At 44.3% G+C, this 24,296-nt stretch overlaps 1 protein-coding gene across 1 annotated transcript in view; it reads left to right on the top strand.

The window, feature by feature from the left end:
* The first annotated feature begins 656 nt into the window (after positions 1-656).
* The window catches only part of tenm1 (teneurin transmembrane protein 1), a 204,297-nt gene continuing 180,657 nt past the window's right edge, over positions 657-24,296 (top strand). The window contains exons 1-3 of the mRNA XM_085289132.1: positions 657-1,028; positions 16,749-17,021; positions 20,683-21,018. Of these exons, the coding sequence (XP_085145258.1) occupies positions 16,805-17,021; positions 20,683-21,018 (553 nt within the window). The 5' untranslated portion in view covers positions 657-1,028; positions 16,749-16,804. The remainder of the gene's footprint in view (positions 1,029-16,748; positions 17,022-20,682; positions 21,019-24,296) is intronic.

Raw genomic sequence — 24,296 nt, 5'->3', positions numbered from 1 at the left:
GCTGTCAAAATGGTTGTTTGTAGCCCCGCGCGTACAGCGCTTTGGGGAAATAATAAACTGCATCATTAGAACCCCTGTCATTCACAAGTTGTTTGTAGCAGGCTGGCTGTAAATACCCACTCCAATGCATCGCACATAGAGCACAGGTCAGAATCATTAGGTGGCTAATTTAGCAAAGAAAAACACATCTTATGAGATGGTGTGCAGGTGTAATAACACACCAGGCCCACTGCAGCCATAAATTAATGCCATATTCCATCTTCTGCTTAAAAGTAATTGAAGTGAATGCTGTTGATTTTTAAGGCTTTCTTTGGGTCCTATATATTTCCTCGCAACAACATGGAGTTTATTTTATTTATACTTTTTTGTATAATTTTTATAAAGGTTTTTTTTTTATGGGGTGTGGGGGTGAAATTGCACCTCTGCAGCTCTCGGGCCTGTTGCTCCATGGGACCGGATGAAAAAGCGAAACTTTTCCTCGTCTTAATGAGTCAGCATTCCAGCGCAGGACCACGGTGTGCAGCCATATGGCACCACCTGAACGAGTCTGACTAGTGATCCAGACGACCTCCTGACGCCTGCAAGTGTTTGTGTCTGTGGCCGGTCTGTGCCACACCCCCTTCTCCTCGGTGCGGTGGTATGATCCAGGGATACTGTTATAGCACCACCGAGCCTCACCAGCAACAGCATCATCGGGTTCAACTGCGGCTAAACGCACCGCGCCGGGATCCCTGTCACACCGCACAGCGGAGCTGGCTCGCGCACAGCCCCGTGCGAGGAGATCCCTTCCTCCCCGCGCAAAATCGTCTCGTCGTCCTCCATCGGCATTTCAGCGAGCATCATCAGCATCATCAGCACCGCCGCCTCGAAACCAGACCGCGGAGAGAGGGTGTCTCGTCCACATTTTTTAACCGGAGCTCAAGTCACATTTCTGCCGGTGGTGGGGAGGGGGGATAGCACACACTTCGGCTTTTGCAGGCTGCTTATAGCACGGAATCGGACTAAAGGGATGTCTTTACGTCGGGAAGGTAAGCGGCACGTTCAGTTCTGGCCTTTTTAGTGGGCTCATTAAGCGGGGGAGGGAGATCGGGCTACGGTGCTGCTTGGCTAAACGAGGCTCGGGTGCCGAGACAACGTGAGTTTCACGGGAATGGTGATTATCAGCTGTTCTGATGCGCCGTGCAGTGCTATGACCTGTGCGTGTCTGTGCGCGCGTGTGTGTGCAGTGTATGACAGAGTGAGGCAGACACGCAGAGAGGGGGAGAGTATATAAACGTGTGTGTGTGCGTGTGTATGTGAGTGTGTTTGTGTACGTGTGTGTGGTTGGGCTTTTATGAAAACCAGTGCACCTCGTTTGAAGTGTGGGGATGCAGACTTTGTGCCTGTGTGTGTGACAACCTGTCTAAATGATGACGATCCGAGTACAGTGCGCGGAGCAGCAGGCTGCCAGCTTTGTATGTGTCGTAGCCGTTTTGAACACTCACAGCCTTGAGTTGTTGGGGTTTTTTTGTTGTTGTGTTTTGCTCCACTTCTGACTCGTCCGCTTTATCTCCATCAGCAATCAGATCCAGAGGGTGTAGATCTCTCTGACGCGCCTACCCGGGCCCGGGCTAGACATTACCACCAGTATAGGTCCAACAGGCACCGTGACCCACTGTGTTTCTCTGTTATTTTTACATCTCTCATGTCAACTCCTAGCCCTTCTGGATGGCTGGTGAGGCAATTTCTGGCCTAAATTATTGAGCTGCGTGATATCTATTTTCCACGTTGGCGCAGTTTAAAAATGTGTGAGGGTAAATAATTAACAGGCGGCAAATGCATTTTGATAAATCATAATTATTGTGAAGGCAGCGCAAATTGCACCGAGATGGATAGGCTCTGAGAGACTTAAATTAGACCTCCTCACTTCTCCCCTTCACAGCAGATTATAAATAATTGTTTGGAGTAAACCACTCAAGGCACATTTCCAATAAATAAATAAATAAGTCATAGATAAGACAACAACAAATAAGGAAAACAAATATATGAATAATGCAGATTTCTGAGGAATTCTCCAGATATATTATTCCATTAGCTTTGAACTCTCATTCCACATCTTTTCCGATGGTATTAAATCTGGCTTTGTTTGATTGAGGGGAGGCAAAAGCATTTTAATCATAAGCTATAATTCATCAGCATCTCTAATACATGCATCTAATGCATCACCCACTACAGCCACTGTACACATCTCTCAGAGAGCTGCATTAGTGTTTGGACTGTTTCACCCATCTGGCATACCTGATTCCTGCATTATTATTTTGGAGTGTTCAAAAAAAAGAAAACAACAAAAGCAAACCAACCCGGTGTGGCTTCTGCTGCAAGCTTTGAACTGTGGGGATTTTTGTCACACGGTGTAACCCTCCCGTGTCACTGCCCTACCTGGCTTTGCTCACAACGAAGCTGTAGCTGTGCTTTATTCTTCTTCGGCTTGCACATTATTGATAGTCATGATAAAAATCAGGCACTTTGTCTCAGCTCCATGTGATTAATAGAGTGCATCTTGTACAGGAGGCTTGATAACACACATACACACATGCTCTCTTCTTCACCATATGGACGCACACTCTTTTAGTCACATTAGTCATAGGGAGATGATGTGCATGCACTGGACCAGCAGAGGTTGATGGTTGGTGCTCTGGTGTAGATTGGCTTCGCGTCGTGGTGGCGGCCTTCTTGTCATTCGCATACATGCAGATGACTTTCAGTCCTTCCGCGATGATCAACAGTGATTAAGTGCATATTTTTTTTAAATGGCACACCCATAATGGCAACACCTTAACAACCACAGGACAGGCCTTTGAATTGAAATGTCACTTCAGCAATTAAATGCTGCGCACACACCACTGATAAGGCCTTCCTGTCAGTCAACCAACTCACCACACCACCCTTCAATCACTCGGATATTCCAGATTGTACATTTAAACTTGAGCTAGCACACACACACGTACACACACACACACACACACACGTACACACACACACACACACACACACACACACACACACACACACACACACACACACACACACACACACTCTCAGCAGCAGTTAGCAGTTGTCGCTGTGCTAATTATCTCCCTCAGTTGTTGCACTTTTTAATTTTCACAATTGTTGTTCTTAAGCGGGCGGTGCATATGGTGTTTTGGAAATCCAAAATAGCTGCTTAGTTCCTTGGCTTGGAGTCACATCATTATTTCAGTGCAACTTCCTGACAATTTGGGCCCCGAGTGCCGATTGTTAGGATGCTGGCATTTTGCCTCGGCTGTCAGCAGATCCCATTGTCCTGTGTCAAGAAACCACTAACAAAAAAAAAACCAAAACAAAAAAACTGTTCGCTTACTTCCAATAATTTGTGTTTTTCTGAGATTTGAGTGATATTGCATGGCCTTTGGATAGTGCAGTGCTGTGCGAGACAGCGGGGGAGTTCTTTTTGTTATCCAGCTCTGCATTATTTATGAATTTTCATTCCAGGAATGCAGTAGCCCCTGGCACTGTAATGCTCCCCTCTCCCATGGAATCGCTCACAATCTTCCCTTCTGACCCACAAGTTTGTCCACAAAACTCATTTTCTTTAATAAAATTGGGGTCATGAATTAGCGAGAGGACAATGTGAAATGCATCAGAGGTTGTTTATTATATAGAGTACAACACTCAGTGCTGCAGCCAGGCAAAATGTGGCCCGGTGGGAGTTTTTATCCCTCTCTCTCCTCTTCTTCCTCTCGCTCTCTCTCTGCATGTCCATCATATAGTAGGAATGTAATTGCTGGAAAAGCATAAAATGCGTTTGCGTTCGCCACCCGGCTGATAATTTCAAAGTAAAAGCGCTCACGCCAGCCAGCTAATCAGAGTGCTAGACCCCTAGACTTGCAGACACAAACACACATATACACACACACACACACATACGCAGCGTAGACACTTAGAGATGTAACCACTGTACAACTTCAAATATTTACCTTCTTGCTGCAATGCTGCTCCATCCTCAAGAGGAATTGTTTAACAAATCCTGCAGTGCTAATTAGCGTTTCCTCTATTCATTCGCCTGTGGTTGGCCTCTGCAGCAAGGAAATTGCCAGCCTGTGATTTTTTTTTCTTTTTTTTGAAAAAAGGAAATACAAAAGCAATATAGTGCTACCAAATTACCCTATAAAAACCTCACATAGTGAGCCCATCATTTAGACTTGACAATTCAGGCACTTGGAATAAGAAAGCAGGGTTGGCACCAAAGTGATTACTGTTAAAAAAGCAGTAAATATGAAAATGGTTCAGTTGATGGCTTTGCAGACTCATTAACAGCTAATTATAAAAACAAGATTCATCAAAACAGTTGAACTCTTAGATATTTGGTCGCCATTTATTGATAAATATCACAAAATGTTACTTCAGTAAGTATCATGTATTGTATTTTTCTAGTAACTGACCATTATTAAGAATTCAGTAGTTACATATTAAGCTTTGAAGATTTTTTTTACTAGTGAGTGTGTGTGTGTCTAAACCAAAACCTGGACCGACAGCAACAGAGAAACAGATAGAAATAGTAACCAAAATCACCTTCTTTGCCAATGCTACACACACATGCACACACACACACACACACACACACACACACACACACACACACACACACCTACAGACGCATAGATACAGTATATGCCGGAGGCACTCTTCTTTAAAGTACTCTGCTAAGTCTCAACTGGCATCTCCAGCCCTCTGTTCTCTCTTGTCGTCTTCCATTGGGCTATGGGCAACAGTCAGGAACTATGTACAGTTCAATAACTACTCAGGTGTTATGTGAGATTTCTATGACAAAAATGCAATCACAGCCTCCCTTCACACTCCTCCACTTTCATCCTGGTCCCCCTCCTTTCAGATTTCTAGTCTGCACACAGAAGGATCAGAACCACGAGAGGCTGGCTGGTCAAGCCCACTCTACCTCTCTTTAAAATATGAGATTAATTTGTCAAGAGGTGTGTGTGTGTGTGAAGACCAGCGCTGATGGCGCACACCTAGACAGAAATTTGAGATAGCTGTCAGAATATTTTTAATTTCAAACCTTAGCACGTGCGCGTTAAGGTTTGAGGACCTAATTTTGCGTATTTATGTTGAATTATATTACACACAGGGATACAGCAGACAATCTTTTTCATCGCTTATTAATACATTTTCTTGCTTTTTAAAAAAAATAAATAAATATGGTTCTTAGAATTTGTAGTGATGCCTTTAAATGTCAGCCCAAGAGCCCCAAGCGCAAACATACAAAAACAACAAGTTAATGTTAGAAGGAGCCATAACCTCGCAATATGGAATATTTTTGCTTGAGTAATTACTTTTAACCCTAGCAGATAAATGTTATTTCAGTCAATCGCTGAGCTATTTCGGTGTAATTCTTTCTTTCATGACAGCATTTTATTTTCTGATATTGCTGTACTGGAACTATCATAAAAAATGACAATGCAGTATCTAATGACACACATAGAAAGCACTTCTACATGGACACGCATCCCACTGTAAAATCTTTTATTAATCCAGTCAGCAGACAACTTTAGCAGAAGAAAAATCAATTTTTGTTTCTTTCCCAATTTATTACCACATAAATTGTCCTTCACCTCCAGGTCCACATCTTGGAATTAGTGTCAAAATAATTAAGTTTAAACCAATTATATCATATCCTGCATTTGTTCACACAGAGGACAAAGGGGCAGCTGGCACTGGCTAGCTTATCGCCTGCAGACACGGGAGCCATCAGGAGAGGGTACCGGCTGAAATTGGATGCGTCAGAGATGCCGAAAAACTGCGCACGATCCACCTTGAGGGTGAAGCAAACAGCCATGGTTTAGCCAAGTTACTAACTGGAGACTAAGTCGCCTTCACGTCTGCTCCATACAATGAAATTCAACAGCACGTCACACACCTACAGTTGCACCTCAAGACCGTGATTAATAACTCAATATGAATGAGTTGCATCAGTAGCTTTGTTGCATGCCCATGAAATGATTTATTTAGCACTATAAAACACAGTGATATTACACTGTAGATCTCTCCGCTAAACGAGTTCATCTATTTCCTGCTGACTGGTAAATAGCCTCATGTGTATCATCAGTAATATTCATAGCTCTACTTTCTAGATGATCATGAATTATTAACTCATAGAAAAGATGAATAGCGCCAAAATGGTGCTTGATGCATCTCTGCTGGAAGCCACATTTTGCACAATGCAATGTACAGTAGGGTACAGTACGGTTGGGTTGGGTGTGTTTTTCAGTGCCTTGCGAGGAGGTGAATTGTTTTCATTGTTCAGGTTTAATTTCAGGGAGGAGACTTGATCCACCGTGAACTCAGGGATGTATTTCAAGCGCGTGCATCATCGCACCAAATTGACTTCTGTCTGTAGAGACACATATTCTTCGCTGATTGCAAGCCAGGATGTCAAGCCAAACTGCACAAAGCAAAGTGATGTGAAAAAAAGGAAGACCAAAAAAAACAAGGCAATATGTACTCCAAGAAAACCAGAGAACGGCAGAGCTGCACAGCCATTTTTCATGCGAACCAGGCTTTGTACATCACGTTTCCGGACGTAACAATCCCGAAATCTGAAATTTTACCAGATGCTTTCGCGTGTCATCCCCACCTTGGTCTCAAAAAGGAATTGTCTGGGGGGAAAAAATCCTTATTTTGTTCTCGTTAATGTGCTCGGATGACACAGTGATTCATTTGACAGGAACCAAAATGAGAAATGCAAATTGGTGAGGAATGTGCCCACTGCAGATTTTGCCTAACAAATTTTGAGGAAGGAGAAAGAAAAAGGACTGCAGTGGAAAATAAGATGCAGGATAAATGAAAAAGCAAGGCGGAGGTTTGAGATATCGAAGGAAAAAGTGCTTCAAATGTCTCTCTGCCACTTCCTAACTGTAAATACATTTTACAGTATGTGTGCTATTGATTTCAAATTTATGTGATTTGTTTATCTGGAAATCTGCAACTCTTCTCTTTCGCTGTTACATCTCACCATGGCCTGTCTGTGCGTCTCACATATATATTATAGCCTTTAGGGCTGAATACACATTTCTAACAATCCTGCATTCATTCTTGGTGAAAGCTCGAAATTTTTATGTCTGTCTCAGAGCATGGTTAAACAGACTGTCTGCCATAACCTTGAGGCGGATTTATATGTTTATATAAATTGAACAGACGTATAGGTGGGATGTATTCAGCCCATCGCTTCTGTCTCGTCAGCTCACAAAAGAGCATTGCGAGAACGTCGGCTTGTTCCCGACTGAGTCCCGTGGTCTTTGAATAGCTGCTTCTCTCTTTGTTGAGAAGTATTTTCCTGTGTGAGGCTGGTGAATGCCATCCGTGGCCTCAGTCTCTGAGCCGCCAGGAGAATCAGAGTGAAAGTGAGGGCTGAGAAGAGATCTGAGGAGCAGCAGGAGCCCTCTGGACTTTTGCATTGGGAGTGCCGCAAAAAAAAGAAAGAAAGAAAGAAAAAGATCTCCTCTTACACGCTCCTTGGTTTTCAGAGGCTGAGAAGCATCAAATTGTAACAGCGCAGACGGAAGATTAGCCCACTTAGCATTCAGAAATCAATCTGCTGGGCTGCTCAACAGCTACTAGTACATCGTTTCAGCTGCTCCTCTGGAGGACTAATGCTCTTTACTCACTCATTTCTCCGTAATCAACAACTTCATGAGTGAGGACGCACAGGAAATACTGTCTAAATCGCAAGTCACCAAATCCAATTTCAGGAATCAATGGCATTGATTTATCAATTAATTTTGCATCCCTAATGCTGCCACTTTGCTTGGCTTTGGGTGTTGGGAGGGTTTTAGCGGTCAAATGCATTATTGAAAGAGGCTTTTTTTCCAAGCAGTGGCTGATGCAGAGAGCTTAGGAGGTTGTCACTCATGATGTAAAGCTTTATTTGCAAAGCGAGTTAGTGCGAACAGCCTTTTAGTCCGCCGAGGAGGACAGTGACATGTATTTATCTTGCGAGAGAGGAGGAATATCAAATGTGTTGAATAAGGCTTTGCCTTGTCAGGAATATTGATTAAGTGGTTTTGGGTGGTGTCTCTTGCTCCGTGTGTGTGCGTATTTGCGGTCAAATCCCCGTGTGCCCCTTCAAGTGGATGTGAATACAGTACATGTGTGCTGTTGCATACTTGCATCATATTTTGTGTTTTCTTGTTTGCTCTCCGGCCTTCTAGGGAATCAGCAGAGGGCTTTAGATCAGAGACGGGCAGGATCGGAGCGTGAATAGAAAGAAGCAGTGGGGGAGACAAAAAAGACTATGGGCTACCTTAGTCGAGATCTGAAAGGAAGAAAAAAGTCATAACTGTAGTCAAGATATAAAAGAAAGCTTTGAAAAGTTAAAGCTTAGCTACTCCCTTGCTCTAGGCCACATTCAGAGAGCATGAATAGTGTAGGACCTTATGGATTTCTCCACACTGCTCAGGCATGAAGCGCTGATATGGGATTTGAGCCATGTCCACTATAAATAGTCAAATGGCCCAGGTTGGTCCTGACAGCTCCTGACAGCTCCTGACAAGGGCCGATCTGCTCCGTGAGCGGACGCACGCAGACTTTATTTCCTGATTCTTGGTCATGCTCTCATTCTAACACGGGTGGGAATACAACAAGGATTTGCAGGGCTACACGTGTCACCTATACGACTTGCTTTGCACATGCAGCAGATGCATTAACCTTGGGTTATACGGTGTGCGGAATAATGAGGGCGTACGGTGAACCGGAGGCTGAATGGTGAAAGACACTGCGACGACAACACAGGAACAGCAAGCGGGGTTCGCACAATGCTGTCTTTGCTGAGAAGGCCAGTGAAGACTGTTGAGCCTCTGTGGCATGTGGGTGTTCAAGTGTGCTGTTTGTCAGCTAGCGTGAAATGCTATAAGAACTTGTAGGCGCAAGGGCACTGAGTGTGTGTGTCCATCTGTGGATGATTGTCAGTGTGTGTGTGCTTCAAACCCAGGAGCTAATAAAGTCTGTATGCTGAGGTTTATGTGTCCGAGCATGCGTATGTATATATATATTTATATATATTTATATGTGTGTGTGTGTGTGTGCTTGTGTGCTACAGTATGTGTTCTGCTGGTAAATTCGGCAGCAAGAGATTTCAGGCTTGGTCAGCTATGAAAGCACAACTACGTGACAAGAGTGCTGCTGCCGCCCACAGATAGCTAGCCCTTATCCACTAATTAAAACCCTCTATCACTCCATGTCTCACTTGGCAATCTCTCTATCCTTCAATGCTCCCCATTTTCATAGTGAAATCTCTCCATCTCTTATTATCTATCCATCACTCCCCTTATCCTTGTTCGCCGTTCATCCCTCCCTCCCTCCTCTCAGCAGGAGCCGAGGGCTCCCAGTGGGTGGTGCACTCTTTTGTTGTGTTGTGGGTGGTTTAGGTATAACAGGGTCCTGTGGGTCCTTCAGGGCCGCTCGTCATCGTCGTCCCTGTCATATGCCTGAGGAACCGTGGTGGTGCTAACGAATGGAGAAGATAGCTTTTTAAGCCCTATCCCCCCCACACGCACACACATCCTCCTCCCATCTCTCCATGCAAACAGCCACAAACACACACAGGAGGTGCACACACACACACAGACACATACACCCTCGCTTTAGGAGAAGCGCTCTCTCTCTCTGACAGCTCACTGTTTACTCCCGTAGGACCTGTAGCCTGGATCTGCATTTGCAGCTACAGACTGTGCCTCAATTGCTTCTGATGATTAAGCCATTGTAATGGTAGACAAAATGAAAACCTGCAAACAGCGACAGGATTGTCATAACTTCACTTTGGAGCATCTGGGGCGATAAGTCTATGCTGTGGCATGAATATATTTTCTCAAGGTTCCTCATCGTCATTCCTGCGACTCGCCGGGCCTGTTTAGCGAGCAGAATTAGCTTGTCTCTGTGCAAACAAGCTTCAAGGAAACGTATAAAGGCGAGAGCTAACAAAGAAACTAGCTTCCTACTCACATGGGGTCTCCGGCCTGTTAGGAAAATAAGAGCCTTCTCTGCATGTAATCCTGGAACGATACTGTATCAATAATCTGAGGACTAATATGGTTGGATGCCACTCTGCTCTCCCCGTCCTCCTTGTTTATTTACCAGTTTGAAACTCAATTTCACTGCCTCTGCCTGGCCCCAATCCTCTCTGCCTCATTCTCTTTTTCCATTTTGCATGCTCTCTCTTCTTTTTGCTTCATGACTTCAGCACATTCATTTGAGATTGGGAAGCGAAAATCGGTTTTGACTTGTCCTCATGGTCCTTGCCTTTTCACATGACAATCTCGACCGTGCTGTTTGTGTTATCGTCGCTGCTGTTGGACATCTGAGGGACCCCGCCCCTCCAGAGGAGACTCGGAGCGTAAATCCTTTTTAAAAGCAAGTTGTGTATGTGAGCCTCGATCACTTCTCTAAGCAGATTTTGTCCATGGCTGCACTGTTTGAATAAATAGATAGATAGGACGGAGGATCAAGTGGGTGAAGGGTCCCATTAGATATTATTGCATTTGTGTAGCCATGGATTATCACTCCCGTGTCACTGTGTGTGTGTGTGTGTGTGTGTGTGTGTGTGTGTGTGTGTGTGTGTGTGTGTAAGAGGGATTGATAAGAAATAGAAAAAATGGCTAGTGGCAGTGGATAAGCACTGGAAGGGGATAACAAAGCAACATGATGCTTGTGTTGTACTCAGTGTTGTCACTTTGTATTAGTTTGGTAAATAAGGAGGATGTAGTCCCCACATACTGAATCAACACTGATGCTACCTATGAATTCTGATTTGTACCATGCTGCTCAAATAAAAATGATAGATGCACTTTGAAAATGTCAAATTTCAATGGGAAAAAGTCGTGCTGGATATCTATACTGATATGGATGAGTAATGTGTTAGGAAATAAAGGATGACACGTTGTTTGATGGAAATGAAAATTATCCACCTACAGAGGGCTGAATTCAGAGAAACCCCCAAAATCAAAGTGAAAGGCTAGTCCATTTTCTTGAAATTTCATTGTAACAACTCAAAATGGTCCTCGGCAGTTTGTATGGCTCTCACATGCATCCTTGATAATGTGAGAACTCCTAATGAAATGATGGATATTGTCCTGGGGGATCTCCTCCCAGATCTGGACCAGAGCCTCACTGAGCTTCTGGACAGTTTGAAGTGCAACCTGGCAGCATCTGTGGACCAAAACAAAATTTCCCAGAAGGGTTCTACTGGATTTGCTCAGGCGAGCATGGGGGCTAGATCATTTTGATCATTTCCTTCATCCTTCAGGAATTGCCTCCAGACTCTCACCACATGAGGCAGAACACTGTCATCCACCAGGGCGAACCCAGGACCCATTGGACTGACGTAGGGTGTGATAATGAGTCCAAGCATTTCATCATGATACTTAATGGCACTCATGATGTCATTGACTAGCCTGTAGAGGTCTGCGTGTCCCACCATGGATATGCCTCTCCAGACCTTCACCGACCACCAAACCAGTTATCCCGAACGATGTTACAGGCAGTATAAAATTCTCCAAGGCTTCTCCAGACCCTTTCATATCTGTCACATGTCCTCAGGGTGAACCTGTTCTCATCTGTGGTGCCAGTGGTGGACCTGCCAATTTTGGTATTCTATGGCTAATGCCAGTCAGGCTCCACAGCACTAGAGAGTGAGCACAGGGCCCACAAGAGGACGAGTTCCTCAAGCCACTCTCATGAAGTCTGTGTCAGATTGCCTGGTCAGAGACACCAGTGATCTGCTGGAGGTCATTTTGTAGTCGGCAGCGCTCATCCTACTCCTCGTTGCACAAAGGAGCAGATACCAGTCCTGCTGATGGGTAAAGGACCCTCTACGGCCCAGTCCAGCTCTCCTATAGTAACTGTCTGTTTCCTGGAATCTCCTCCAGACTCATGAGACTGTGCCACCCTGGAGGAATTGGACTATCTTTGCAACCTTTATATGGTCCAGATATCACCTCATGTTACTAGTAGTGACACTGACACTAACACTATCAAAACTAGTGAAAAAACCGAAAAGATTAGGATAAAAAAAAAAGTCAGTGTCCTCCACCTGTAAAACCATTCCTGTTTAGCTGGTTGTTTCCTTGTCGCTCCTTTAGTCCACCTGTTGTTAAATTCATTGACACCAAAGCAGCTGAAACTGATTAACAACCCTCTCTGCTACTTAACTGATCAATGTCCCAGAAGTTTAATCAACTTGATGCTCTACTCTGATTAAAAGGTGTTCTTTACATTTTTAAGCAGTATATTTTGCTGTACAATCAAGTAGACTGTATAAAACAGGGGTCGGCAACCTGCGGCTCCTTTTAGTGCGGCTCCGCGTGGTTTGGGAAAATAAATTATTATTTTTAAGTAATTAGCTGAAGTGTATTTTATTTATGTTAGTTCTTTTTTAACTTGTAGTTCTAAATTGGAAGATTATTGTGATATTGGAATATAAAAATAAAATTATATTCTATAATTTTCTTAATCGCTCAAAATAAGCGTCACACTTGCCGTGCATTTATTGAGACTTTCAACCCCAGGTAAGACAATTCTGGATCTTCGGATCCACATCATGTCAGCAGCTCCACCGTGAACTATGTTAAACACAAACACCGCTCACGCCTCACAGACGACAGCTTACAGTCCTGCGTAAAGATGAAAGTGACTTCGTACAGCCCCGATTTGCAGACGCTGTGCGCAGAGGTTCAGGAGCAGAAGTCCCATTGTAAACATATCACGGCAGGCCCGACGATGTTTGCATGAACATGCTTTTCAGCATCTCTCTATTGACCACTTTTCACACACGGTTGCTGTACGCATACAGCCGGTGTTAAAGCTCACAGCCCAACACATACCAACACAACAGCATAGAGACCACAGACGTTAAGGCGGCGAGGCGCGATTGCGGGTGCCGCTCAGGTGCGTCCGCCTCCCCTGCAGCGGCTCTGCAGACCACGCCCCGCCACACACATTAGGTAAAATACATATTTAGGCAGAATATTGCAAATATCTATTTTTCATTTTTCAGCAGCATAGTGCTTTTTCCCCCCAATTATTTTGGGGTCAATGCTCCAAAAGCCCAAAGGCGATATAAGGCTGGCGGCTCTCAACAGTTTTTGTTTGCTACATGGATCATTTTAGTTCAGCTGGGTGTCTTTCCTTTTGTTATATTTCTTTAAGAGTTCAAAATGTGTTAATTACATAAATAAAATGTAATTTTCTCTGTAGCACTTCATGGATTTAAGCAACACACCTTAGTTGTTCACACAAAGCATAAAGGTGAAAAAAACAAACAATATATACAGTGTTATCTTCATTTTAGATGTCAAAAAGTATTTGCGGCTCCCAGTGTTTTCTTTTGCGTGGAAATCGCGTCCAAATGGCTCTTTGGGTGTTAAAGGTTGCTGACCCCTTGTATAAAAGATGGTAGTAGTCAACAACATACCTAACGTGAAGTCTCCAACATAGCTGGTGCAATCTTGATTGACCATAATTATACAAATTATACCATCAGTGCTAAGTAAAACACAAATAAAATACTTGTACCTATCAAAACTGGAACACAAAGTTTATGGATGAGCTGTACCACACGAAGCATCCAGATGTCTGTCAAAGAGGCCACGCCCCTAACTTTAAAACCTAATAAAAAAAAAAGAAAGCATAATCCTTGATAGCTGCAGAGATGCAAAACAAATTATCGATGGGAACAAAAAAATACGATTTTTGTTCCAGACTGTAATCCCAATAATTTCCTCTTTAAGGTTCAGCATTTTTAACATTGAAGACTACGGAGATTGACTCACTTTTGGAGCCTGCTTCAAGTGAACTGTGAATTTTGGCATCTCTACTTTGGCTTCCTTTTTCAGCCTCCAGGGTTGCTGTTTGTGAAATAAAGACAGTGATTGTGGCTGCTTTTGACACACTGAAAAAGCTCAGTGTTCATTTCAAACAGATAGTGATAATGTACCTCCAGGGTCAAGGCCTATAATCTCCTTACCGATGAAAACATTAACAACCATGAAGAATGCAAAAATGAGATATTTCTGGCTGCCAGAACAGCTAAAACTAAATTCAAAGTTATACTAAATACATAGCTCCTCCTCCTAAGATGCAGGCTGCTTGATCACCTTAGCAACAGCCCATATGTTTCCCATATTGTTTGTGTCTATCTAACAAGTGAGAATAGATTTTCTATTTCTATTTTATCACTGCTTTCCATTCATAGCAGAAACACGTTTATTATGCTATTCACCGAATAATAAGAGATTCAGTGCATAAAAATATTCACCCATAATCGATTTGTGACACATATCTTATAGCTTATACGTTTTTTTACAGTCTCCCAGTCAGTCTGTCTTTGCATTTGCAATCAGACTATGATCATTTTTAGTAACTGGCAGTATGGTGATACAATGAAGCACTTAGCTTAACAAATGCACCGTGTAGTCCCGTGTTCTACAAGTGTATAAATAAATGATGAGAGATGATACAAACCTTGTAAGGATGGTCTGAAAGAATCCTATATTAAAAATTTACTCTAGCACGGAGCTAATTATAACAACATCTTTGGACCTTTTCAGAGCAATTGTGCTTTTTCTCTTGGAAGAGTTGCCAGTAGCTGAGCCAATGTGCCCACTCTGCCCCAAGGTGGTTATTCCTCAGCTGTGAATCTCGCCTGGTGTTGAGCTCAGGTGGCACATGCTGACTTGTCCTAGAGAACGCCCCTGTGTCTTGTTTGAAGCAAGCTTGGCTCTAGGAAACAATCTCCAGGTTTCAACATCAAAACCGAGAATCAACCCCCCTAATGGGCACCCTACTGTGGGCTAGAATTAGCAGGAATAACCCCCGCCAGCAGGCTTACTTCTCTAAACGCAGGAGCCTCGAAGGACGAGGTGGAGGGCGGAGAGCGTGCGAGGCAGGGGAAGAGCGGGGAGAAGGGAAAGCAGAGGTGGACCGGTACAAGAAAGAGGGAATTATACATGTCACATACAAGCGCAACTACATTTATTAAGAGCAATGTTCACTACACCATCTGTGCGAGTTCAAACGCGCGGCGGAGGAACAAGATGATGCCCCTTTGTGCCGCGTTGCAGTCTTTCATTTTTCTGTGTAAATGTAAGACAGACATAAAACGGGACAGAGAGCCTCTGTAGAGACAGACAGCAGTCAGTGCCTGAAGCAAGCTCAGAGCTCACAGGGTAATGTATACTCGCTCCTCACCGTACCAGAGAGAAGGTGACACCAGTCAATCCCGTTTTGACAGGGCAGCTGAGATAATAGCGGGCTTTGATTCCTTGCAATAACTTCTGCCAATCAAAACCAAAGGCATCATGATTGCAGAGAGAACCACAAGCATGCGTGCGAGTGAACCCGGAGAAGCTTACTGTACGCTACTGTACGGACTGAGAAGTGAGATAATTGCACAGAAAATGCTCTTGTGCACTTTAAAAGGCCCTGTTGTGCTTAAAGGGGGAAAGATGGATGCAAGCAAAGGCTAGTGGTGAGCTTTTAGGGTGGGGGTGTGTGCAAGATGAATGCGCGAGTGACTTGGCCCATTTTTTGACTGTTTGCTGTCAGAGGTCAGTGGGTGGTCTGCATGTGTGTGTGTGTGTGTGCATGCATGGAGGGGATGAGGAGGGTGAGTGCAAGGCCAGGCTAGGGAGGCTTTCAGGTGGAATAAAAGCGTTACTGCAGTGGTAGAAAGGTCAGCTGTAAACTTGTATCAGGCGGGTGGTGATCACCCTATGCCGCAGATCTCTGAGGTATTGAGCAGGCACGCTCTAATGGCTTTGATATATGGACTACAGGACTCCCTGAAGAGGTCAATACCATAGCACTTTGTCTCTATGAGCAATGACCCTCTCAAGCTCCATTTAGAAGCTTTATAACTGCAGGAAATAGGCTGGAAAGGCCTCGAGCAGGGCACGATGAAAGAGAACTAATATGAATGAAGTATTTTCTAATCACGTCTTCTGTGCTCTAATCGTCGTCCCAATCAATCATTAGTTTGGCGGTATAAGTATATAGCGATGGACGTTATCGGAAGCAGATTTTGATATGGTTGAAAGAAGAACAAGAGAATCGGAGCTGAATAGAGCCAAAAGAGCTGATTTATCATTACTCCATTCGGGAGGGCAATGACACTGTAAAGACTGGCTTCTAATAGCATTTCATCATTACTTCAGAATCTGGTGAGTCACAGCGTTTAATGAGAGTGAGAGACATGGCTCTCAGCGACAAATTTGTAGATTTATTCGTAGCTTGTCAATGCTCGTCTGTAAAAGAGAGATAAAGCTTAAAGTAGCGAGAGGAAAAATAGAAACCGCAACTGACAGAACACTAAGCTTTGCTTTATTTGGGCCAATTTTTTTTCAAACACGTGCGGACATAATGGCTACCATCGCGGTCCCTTCTGAGCGTATTGATTTGGAGAAACCTTTGGTGTGAAATATGAAAGAAGCCAAATGCTGTTTATGAATGTCTGCTGTAATTGGAATGAGCAGATGTTGCAATACTGTTCCACTGTGTTCAATAATAGACTTTTGCGCTATTTTTCTCCTCTGCCCCTGTCCGTTTTATCCCCCGTTTCCTTTCATTTTCCACTGCTGGCCCATTCTTCTTTCTCCCTGCTGCCCTTTTCCCTTCCTCGCTGTTTCTACCCCATTGCCCTGCGTCTCACCCGCCTCGTTTTCTTCCAGACTCTGTGCTCTGTGCTGTGGCTGTGCTGAGTGACTAAAGTGGAGCCCTGCGAGCCATGGAGGAGATGGACAGCAAACCCTACCAGCCGTTGTCTAAGGGGCGCCATGAAATGGAGATGTCCTACACCAGCTCATCCGATGAGAGTGAGGATGGGCGCACCCATCACCGCTCCTACACATCACGCGAGACCCTGCCTGACTACACACACGAGCTTCGCCTCACCCTCGGTTCACATCGGGAAAGGCAGAGCAACTACAGCCAACCCCAACAAGGTACAAGGTCACGCTTATCATGCTATCAGGGCATGCTTAGGCTGGATATAGTTACCTTGAAATATACGTCCGCGGTTGCAAAGATACTGTATGTGTACTCAAATGGATACTGGCACCAAAAGATAGGCAGGCAGACACACACACACACACACACACACACACACACACACACACACACACACACACACACACACACACAGAGGTCTTTAAAAAGACCTCTGTGAATTACCTATTACAGTCCACAATGAGCCAGAAGGACAGTCGGAGGCAGCCAATTACCTCTTCTCCACGGAGGTGATATTTCTCTCCCACAGCTAAACTAGGTCAACCCCAAACCTCTCTGGCCTCACCTGGGGTGGAACACCACCCTTCATTACACACACACACAGATACTGACACGGGCAGACAGAGGCACGCATACATGCACACACGCTTGCATATACGCGCGTGCACACACCCCGACATGTACACACACCCCGACACGTACACACACCCCGACACGTACACACCGAAAAATGTCTTCCCTGTTGGTGACAGGAGGAGAAATGGGCCAGCATGCGCTGTGATGGATGGCCTTTATGCAGGTCATGTGTGGTGTTAAAAGAGAAGCAGCACCTCATCGGGAGCACGCCACTGTGCAGGGTTCATGGTGATCAATAGATACTCTTTCCACTATCTCAACCTTGTGCTCCTCTGCAAGACCTACCCACCATGCTAACAAGCGACATTAGCCATTCATAACGGTTACAACTCCTGACAAGCGGCCCGCTCCAGGGATTTCATGGTTTGAATGCCACCTGCTATGGATTTTGTCGTCCTGTTTGCCCATACGGCAACCTGTCAATGGCCATTAGTCATAATGATGCTGCCTCGATATATTCCACGACACTGCGGTGTCAAAAGAGCACTTGCCTTTTTCAGCAGTTACTCGCCTTTCTGTTTCCATAACAAACAACATCCCCTGCCATCAGTGTCATATGGTAAGGTGCACGAGACCCCCCCAAAGCAGCCTTTCAAATGTCAATGGCAGCCGGTTCTGCAAAGCACATCTGTTCATCTTTGGGCCACAGAGTTATATATAGTATACCCTACCAAAGTAACCAACTGTTAAGGGGGGACATTGCCTCCAGTGACATTTTTAATGGATTACGGTGTTCGTGACAAAGATCAGCCAATTCGTTTCTCATTTAATTCCCCACCCATGTTCTTCATATTTTCCTTCATCTTTTAAGCCTCCCCATCTTGCCCTCTCCTCCCGTTCCTTCCGGTTCCTATCCTTCCTTTTCTTTTTCCCACGTGTTTCACTATCCACTAATATTACAAATTCCTCTCTCTTTCCATTTAATCCCACATCACCTCCTTTCTGCGCTGCACCTGTCTGTGCTAAGCCTGTTTACTTTGGACAGATACTGTTGATAGATGGCCAGATAGACAGCCAGGTCCCCAGCGACGTGACCATTTTACAGAGCTGAAAACGAATGACCAAAATAATTACATTTTTTTCCTCTACTAATGGATGCTAATTAATTCGTGCTTTTTCAGCATGCTGTTTAGAAAGCCAGAAATGCATCACAGTTTAAATATTGAATTAAGTAAGAATCTGATTATTTATGAACCTTTTTCCAACTAATTCATTTCACATTCTTGCAAAATACCTTCTGATGACACCAAATAGACAAAACCAGAAGTTCTCTGTAAACTGCTCTGTACATAAACATACAAGGCTCCTGCCAACTCTTATACTAAAAAGAGCAAAAAAATAAACAAATAAATAAAAGCGCTGCGCATGATCCCAGCCGATCACACAGAGGGGCAGTGTACGTGCCCCGAGTTCATTAGGTTTACAAACATTATTGCTAAGTGTGCACAATAACAATTAAAAGTGTCTCAGACGGGTTCTCGGAGTTTCTCTCCTTTTAGAGAGACTTCAGTTAGTTAATCAAACCTAATCTGTAATTAAGAATAGATTTTAAAAAGCAAGCGGCCGTTTAGAATCCTCAATTAACCTAACCTAAATAAATGCACGTCTTTGGACTGTGGGAGGAAGCCGGAGAACCTGGAGAGAACCCACGCAAACACGGGGAGAACATGCAAAGTCCACACAGAAAGACTCCGGCCACACGGCGGAGTCAAACTCAGGACCTTCTTTCTGTGAGGCAACAGTGCTACAGTCCCAACGTGGACTCTATATATGACCCCAAGTTTAATTACATATTTGATTGAAAGAGTTAGAAATACTTTTATAAATGTGCAAGCTCTTAACTCAAACAGAGAAAGAAACACAAAGCTAAAATTTGGGATCCAATTCAGGGATTTTGTACATTATATTCAGCCTACTTTCTTGTGATTGTTTTACCCAAACTGCTTGGCAAATAATGATTTTTGCTCATGACAGGTACTTACGAGATTGGAAGAAAGCACAGTAATATAAAACAGTCACATAAATAGTCCGGAGGCCTGAGCGGGTGACTGTAATGGCAGGAAATGGGAAGTTCTTCAAAGAAAAATATTGTCGCTCTAATCACTTCCACCCCCGGCCTCTTGTTTTATCATAAATACGTTTCAAAACAAAGCGGTTAGACAACTTTTCAGTTTGCAGTCAATCCGTGTTTGTTGCTACTGGGAAATGGCCAATTTGCTTCCAAATTGCCCTCTTGCAGCCAATTTGAACTAAACAGTAGTGTGGAGTGGTGACCAATCTTTGGCTGCTTTAATTCCAGCAGAACAGTATGTGAGCCAGACTTGGTCTTGACCCCATCAAACAGGCACAGCAGGACACATCGCTGGTCAATGAAGTGGTCAACAGGACTGCGGCTTTTATTGAAACGCTGCGGTTCATGTTCAGAGGACCTGACCTAACACGCGTATTAGCTGCGCTAAGTGAGAAGGAAGGGAAGTGTTTCTTTCCTCTGTTCTCAGAGGGGCCTGTGGTACCAGGCTGCTATCTATATGGATTTCAATTGATGCCCTCATTTCTTCACAATTACATCAGTTCCTTCACTTCCACTTATACATTCTAAACAGAAAACTCATGTGGTGAGAAAGAAAATTTACTCAACTGCCTCTACAGGAAAAAAAAAAGTAGCACTCAATTGAATTGAATTGAATTGAAGTGTAACCAGAGGACTAACACAGTATATCTGATGTTCTCAGATAACAGGTTGATGCTCGGGATTGGAGGGCGTTCTAATACCTGAAAGCATATGAGGCTCAATTTTTCCCTCAGTCTGAGTCAATATTAATAAGGTTTGATCTTTATCTGAGCTCTTCACCCCACCAAGGAGAATATAGATGAGATCAGTGCTCTGTTTGAGCAGCAGTTCAATACATCTCGAGCTCAATAACACACATCGGGCAGCCCGAACAGGATATAGCCTCACTGCAAATGGTTAAGAAAAATTGAGGCTGGCATTTTGATTTGGACCTCTGCTAAAAAAGAAGAAGAAAAAAAAAACTTTTAATAAATGCTTGCTCAAATAACAGCCTGCCTGTTGGAATAATTTGGGAGGTGTTCGCTGTTTGGCTTGTAAATGCCTGTCTTTAGCAAACACCTGGTCAGCTTAGTCGCTGAAGCAAATAAAAAACACACGCCAGTATTAGAGGCTTTGCAGTTCTTTGGCTGTGCGTGCTCATTTTGCATGTCTCCCCTCCCTCCCTCTAGATTTAGACTTCTGTAAGGCCGGGCAGTTGAGGAGCCCAGACTTTCACATCCACCAACAGCAGCAGCAGCAGCAGCAGCATCAGCAGCATCAGGAGGAGGAAGAGGAAGTGTTGTGCTCTGGACCGACCGGGCACGTCCACAGCCACGGCTACTCCCTCGGTGTGGGTTCGGACGTGGACACGGAGCCGGAGGTGGACCCGTCTCCCGCTCACGGCCTGCAGCACATGTGGATGCGCGGCCTCAAGTCTGAGCAGAGCTCCTGCCTCACGAGCCGCGCCAACTCCGCCCTCTCTCTAACTGACACCGAGCACGACAGGAAGTCTGAGCCTGACAATGGTGAGTGGGGAAAAAACCCTCTCTTCTTACTCGTTAATGGGATTGTCCATCAGCAGTGGAGATCGGCTTGGCAGATAATTTAGTAGCACACCTTTGATGATTTTCTTTTCTACAAGCAAGGAGAATGCAGCATGTGGTGAAGTGAGATGGTGTTTCACATCCTACACTTATAGCCTCATTATAGAAAAGAGACGCAAAATAAACGCAAAAAGAAAAACAACACCTAACATTCTTCTTTTTTTTGAGATTTAAGTTACACCCCTGGTCCATTGCGTGATTGAAACTCTCAGTATTCGAACTAAAGCTAATGCTTAAGTTCCTCTTTCTTTGAAGGCTATTTGATGTGACTAAATAGAGTAAATGTACTATTGGTTATTTAGTCTCTGAAGTGAGCTCTTATTGAAGGTGAAGCTGGGGTTGACTCTGAGCTCAAGGAAAGTCCAATGATGAACATCCACAGAATATGAGTTAGAAAAAGGATTGGAGATTTTGGATTAAAGGAATTGTAGCGGTCCCATGTCTACAGTGCCTGAATGGCTGCCTGAGGGCATCTGACAACCGCCTCTGTGGGAAGACTCTAGCCTAGAAGGAAGGAGAAGTTGAGAGGCAGGCGAGGTGGGGAGGGGGTGAAGATATTGGGCCAACTAGAGAAGAGCCTGGGATGGTGCCAGCTATCTGTCTTGCGCTGCTGGGCTTGGCTGGGCTCCCTGCAGATGGAGAGTTAGTTAGAGGTGCACGCAAACAAAGACAGAGCTCTCCAACCCGTCCCCAAGGGCACTGTCTGTTTATGTGCCGCAAAAAAGGTGGAACGTATTCAGTGGCTGAGAAAAGGAAGGGTGATGGAGAAAAAGAGAGAGGGGAGAAGGAGAAGGGGCAAGCAAAAAATGCAAATGAGAGAATAGAAATGGTAATGTAATGGTATAATTAGAATGAGAATAAAAGGGAATGAGTGGTTGAGGGTCAAACAGGTGAAGGAGACGCTAGTTTCAAGTGAGTGCTAGACAAAGATGGTGAAAGACTGGGAAGACAGAGGAGAGAGCGAAAAAGGAGCTAGAAAGGTTTTGGGATGCTTGGGAATAGCTGGTGCACTGGACAGGAAGTCAGCGTCACTGAAAATGAGGGTGAGAGAGAGTGGGAATGCTTGCAGCAGTACACAGTAACCAATTTGTGATGGCTGCGTGCATATGGTCCAAAGATATTACCATTTCAGATGAGGGACTCTGTCTTTATCCGGGGTCAGAATTAAAACTGCAAAAAAAAAAGAAAAGAAAAAAAGGTGGAGGCAGCTTTGAATGAAGCAGACAGCAGGGAATAAGGATGGATGAAGTCACAGACGTAAGAGGGGAGGATTAAAATGTTCAAAGTGTTGGGCTTTGCTGCTACAGTGCACCAGGAAAGCCGGTTTATGTGTGGATTTCATGTGTCACATGATGATGTAATGCATGTCCTGTGTTTCTCTCTCCAAACTTTTCTCAAGAACACGCTCTCCCCCCTTTTCACTCACACCTATGCTCCTCTGCTGCGTCCGTATCCTTTTTACTCTGCAACCTTATTCCCTCTCCACCACCGGCAGTAGCCCATTTATTCTTATCCTCTTCCTGTCCATCTCTCTCTGAGACATGGCCAGGTGTGTCCATGCGTGGCATCCTCTAATAGGAAATGTATTATGGATGTCACATTTCTCTCCATCAGCACAACAAAGTCTCACACGCCCCTCTGTTCCCGGGCGATAATGAAAGTTAGAGGCACTCGCAAAAAGATGTTGGCGTGAAGGGGCTGAAATCTAAAAGCTAACGTCCCTGCCAAAATGAAAGTGCATTTTAAGTCGGCCCGACCTTGCACTCCCTTTGTCTTCAGAGCTCACCCCCCCCAAACCTATTAATGATGTCAGCTTCAAACTGGCAGGAATCCTTTTGTTCCTGGTCTGATTGAAGCTGACAAGTCAATTTAGTCCGTGTGTGTGTGTGTGTGTGTGTGTGTGTGTGTGTGTGTGTGTGTGTGTGTGTGTGTGTGTGTGTGTAGGTGTGAGAAAATAGAGAGAGGGCTCGACAGATTAAGAAAGAGTAAAAGAAAAGGAGATTCAGCTTGTGTGTGAAGCCACATTTGTACAGATGTCTGTCTTTATTCTCTTTCATGTTTGCGTGTGTGTGTGGGAGGCTGTGTGGTGGGGTGTGTGTGTGTCCAACTGTGACACCTCCCTTGAGGAAGGCTGCAGGCATTTTCGAGCGCCAGTCAGACCTGCTGACAAACTCAGGAAAGCATCAACACCCCGAATTGACGACAGTTCATCGCAAGAACAGAGGAGATTGGCAGTAGAAAGAAAGTGTAGTTCAGCTGGAGTTCACTACTGGGAGATGCACACACACATACACCACTTACAATACATGGACAAAACTATGTGGACAACCAGGTGTCAGTCTAAAATTATGGGCTGCAGTATACTTTTATCTGGGAAAGCATTACATAAGACTTGGAAACCTGGAGTGGTAGTGAACACTGATTCTAAAGTAGTTCATCCCAAAAGGAGCTGGCTGGGAATGCTCTGGAGTGAGTGACCTGAAGGTGTACCAACTACAGGTTAGTGAGAAAACATGATAACAAATCATCAGAAAGACGATAGTTGTATTGCAGAATAAATGGACTGGACAGTAAAACTGACTGAAGGAGTTCAGGCTTCGGGTGGCCAGCATGCAATAAATCTTTTGACTTGAGCTTGTAAACTGTGTAAGTCTGAGTGTGACAGCTCGTGTAAGTGTAGCAAAGCTAAGAAATCCATTTCATTGTTTATGTTTTTAGGTGTATATATTAGTGCTGTCAATAGATTAAAAAAAATTAACTAACTAATCTCACAATTTTCTGTTATTAATTGCGATTAATCTCAATTACTTTATTAATAGCCTGGCTCCAATTACATTTTTTTATTCTTTATATTTTAAGTAATTATCGTTGTTCACCGAAGTCCAGTGGTCTCCGGTGAGAACGACATTCCTTACTTGCACAAGCTTGCTGGACTGCTGAGCCCTCTGGTCCCCATGCATACAAAGTGTGCAGTCTCGACACAATGGTTCCTCTCGAGGGCAGATTGTAACACTCATCTCCTGATGCAGCACGAATGACTTCTCTCAGTCCATCATCTTCTACTATGCTAACTGGTCGGCAGTTTTTAGCTATCCAAACAACCAAGGAATTGGTTACCTTTTCTCTCACATTTTTTGTTATTCGTCCACAAGCACCATACTCCTGAAGCGTAGACTGGCGAGGTCCCGTAGAGGTGGATT

The sequence above is a fragment of the Mchenga conophoros genome, linkage group LG2 (assembly GCF_057382185.1).
Source record: "Mchenga conophoros isolate Kocher_MC1m ecotype Shallow Benthic linkage group LG2, M_conophoros_male_GT1.1, whole genome shotgun sequence".
Taxonomy (NCBI): Eukaryota; Metazoa; Chordata; class Actinopteri; order Cichliformes; family Cichlidae; genus Mchenga; species Mchenga conophoros.
The sequence above is the reverse complement of the archived record's forward strand: the minus strand, read 5'-3'. Positions and strand labels throughout refer to the sequence as shown.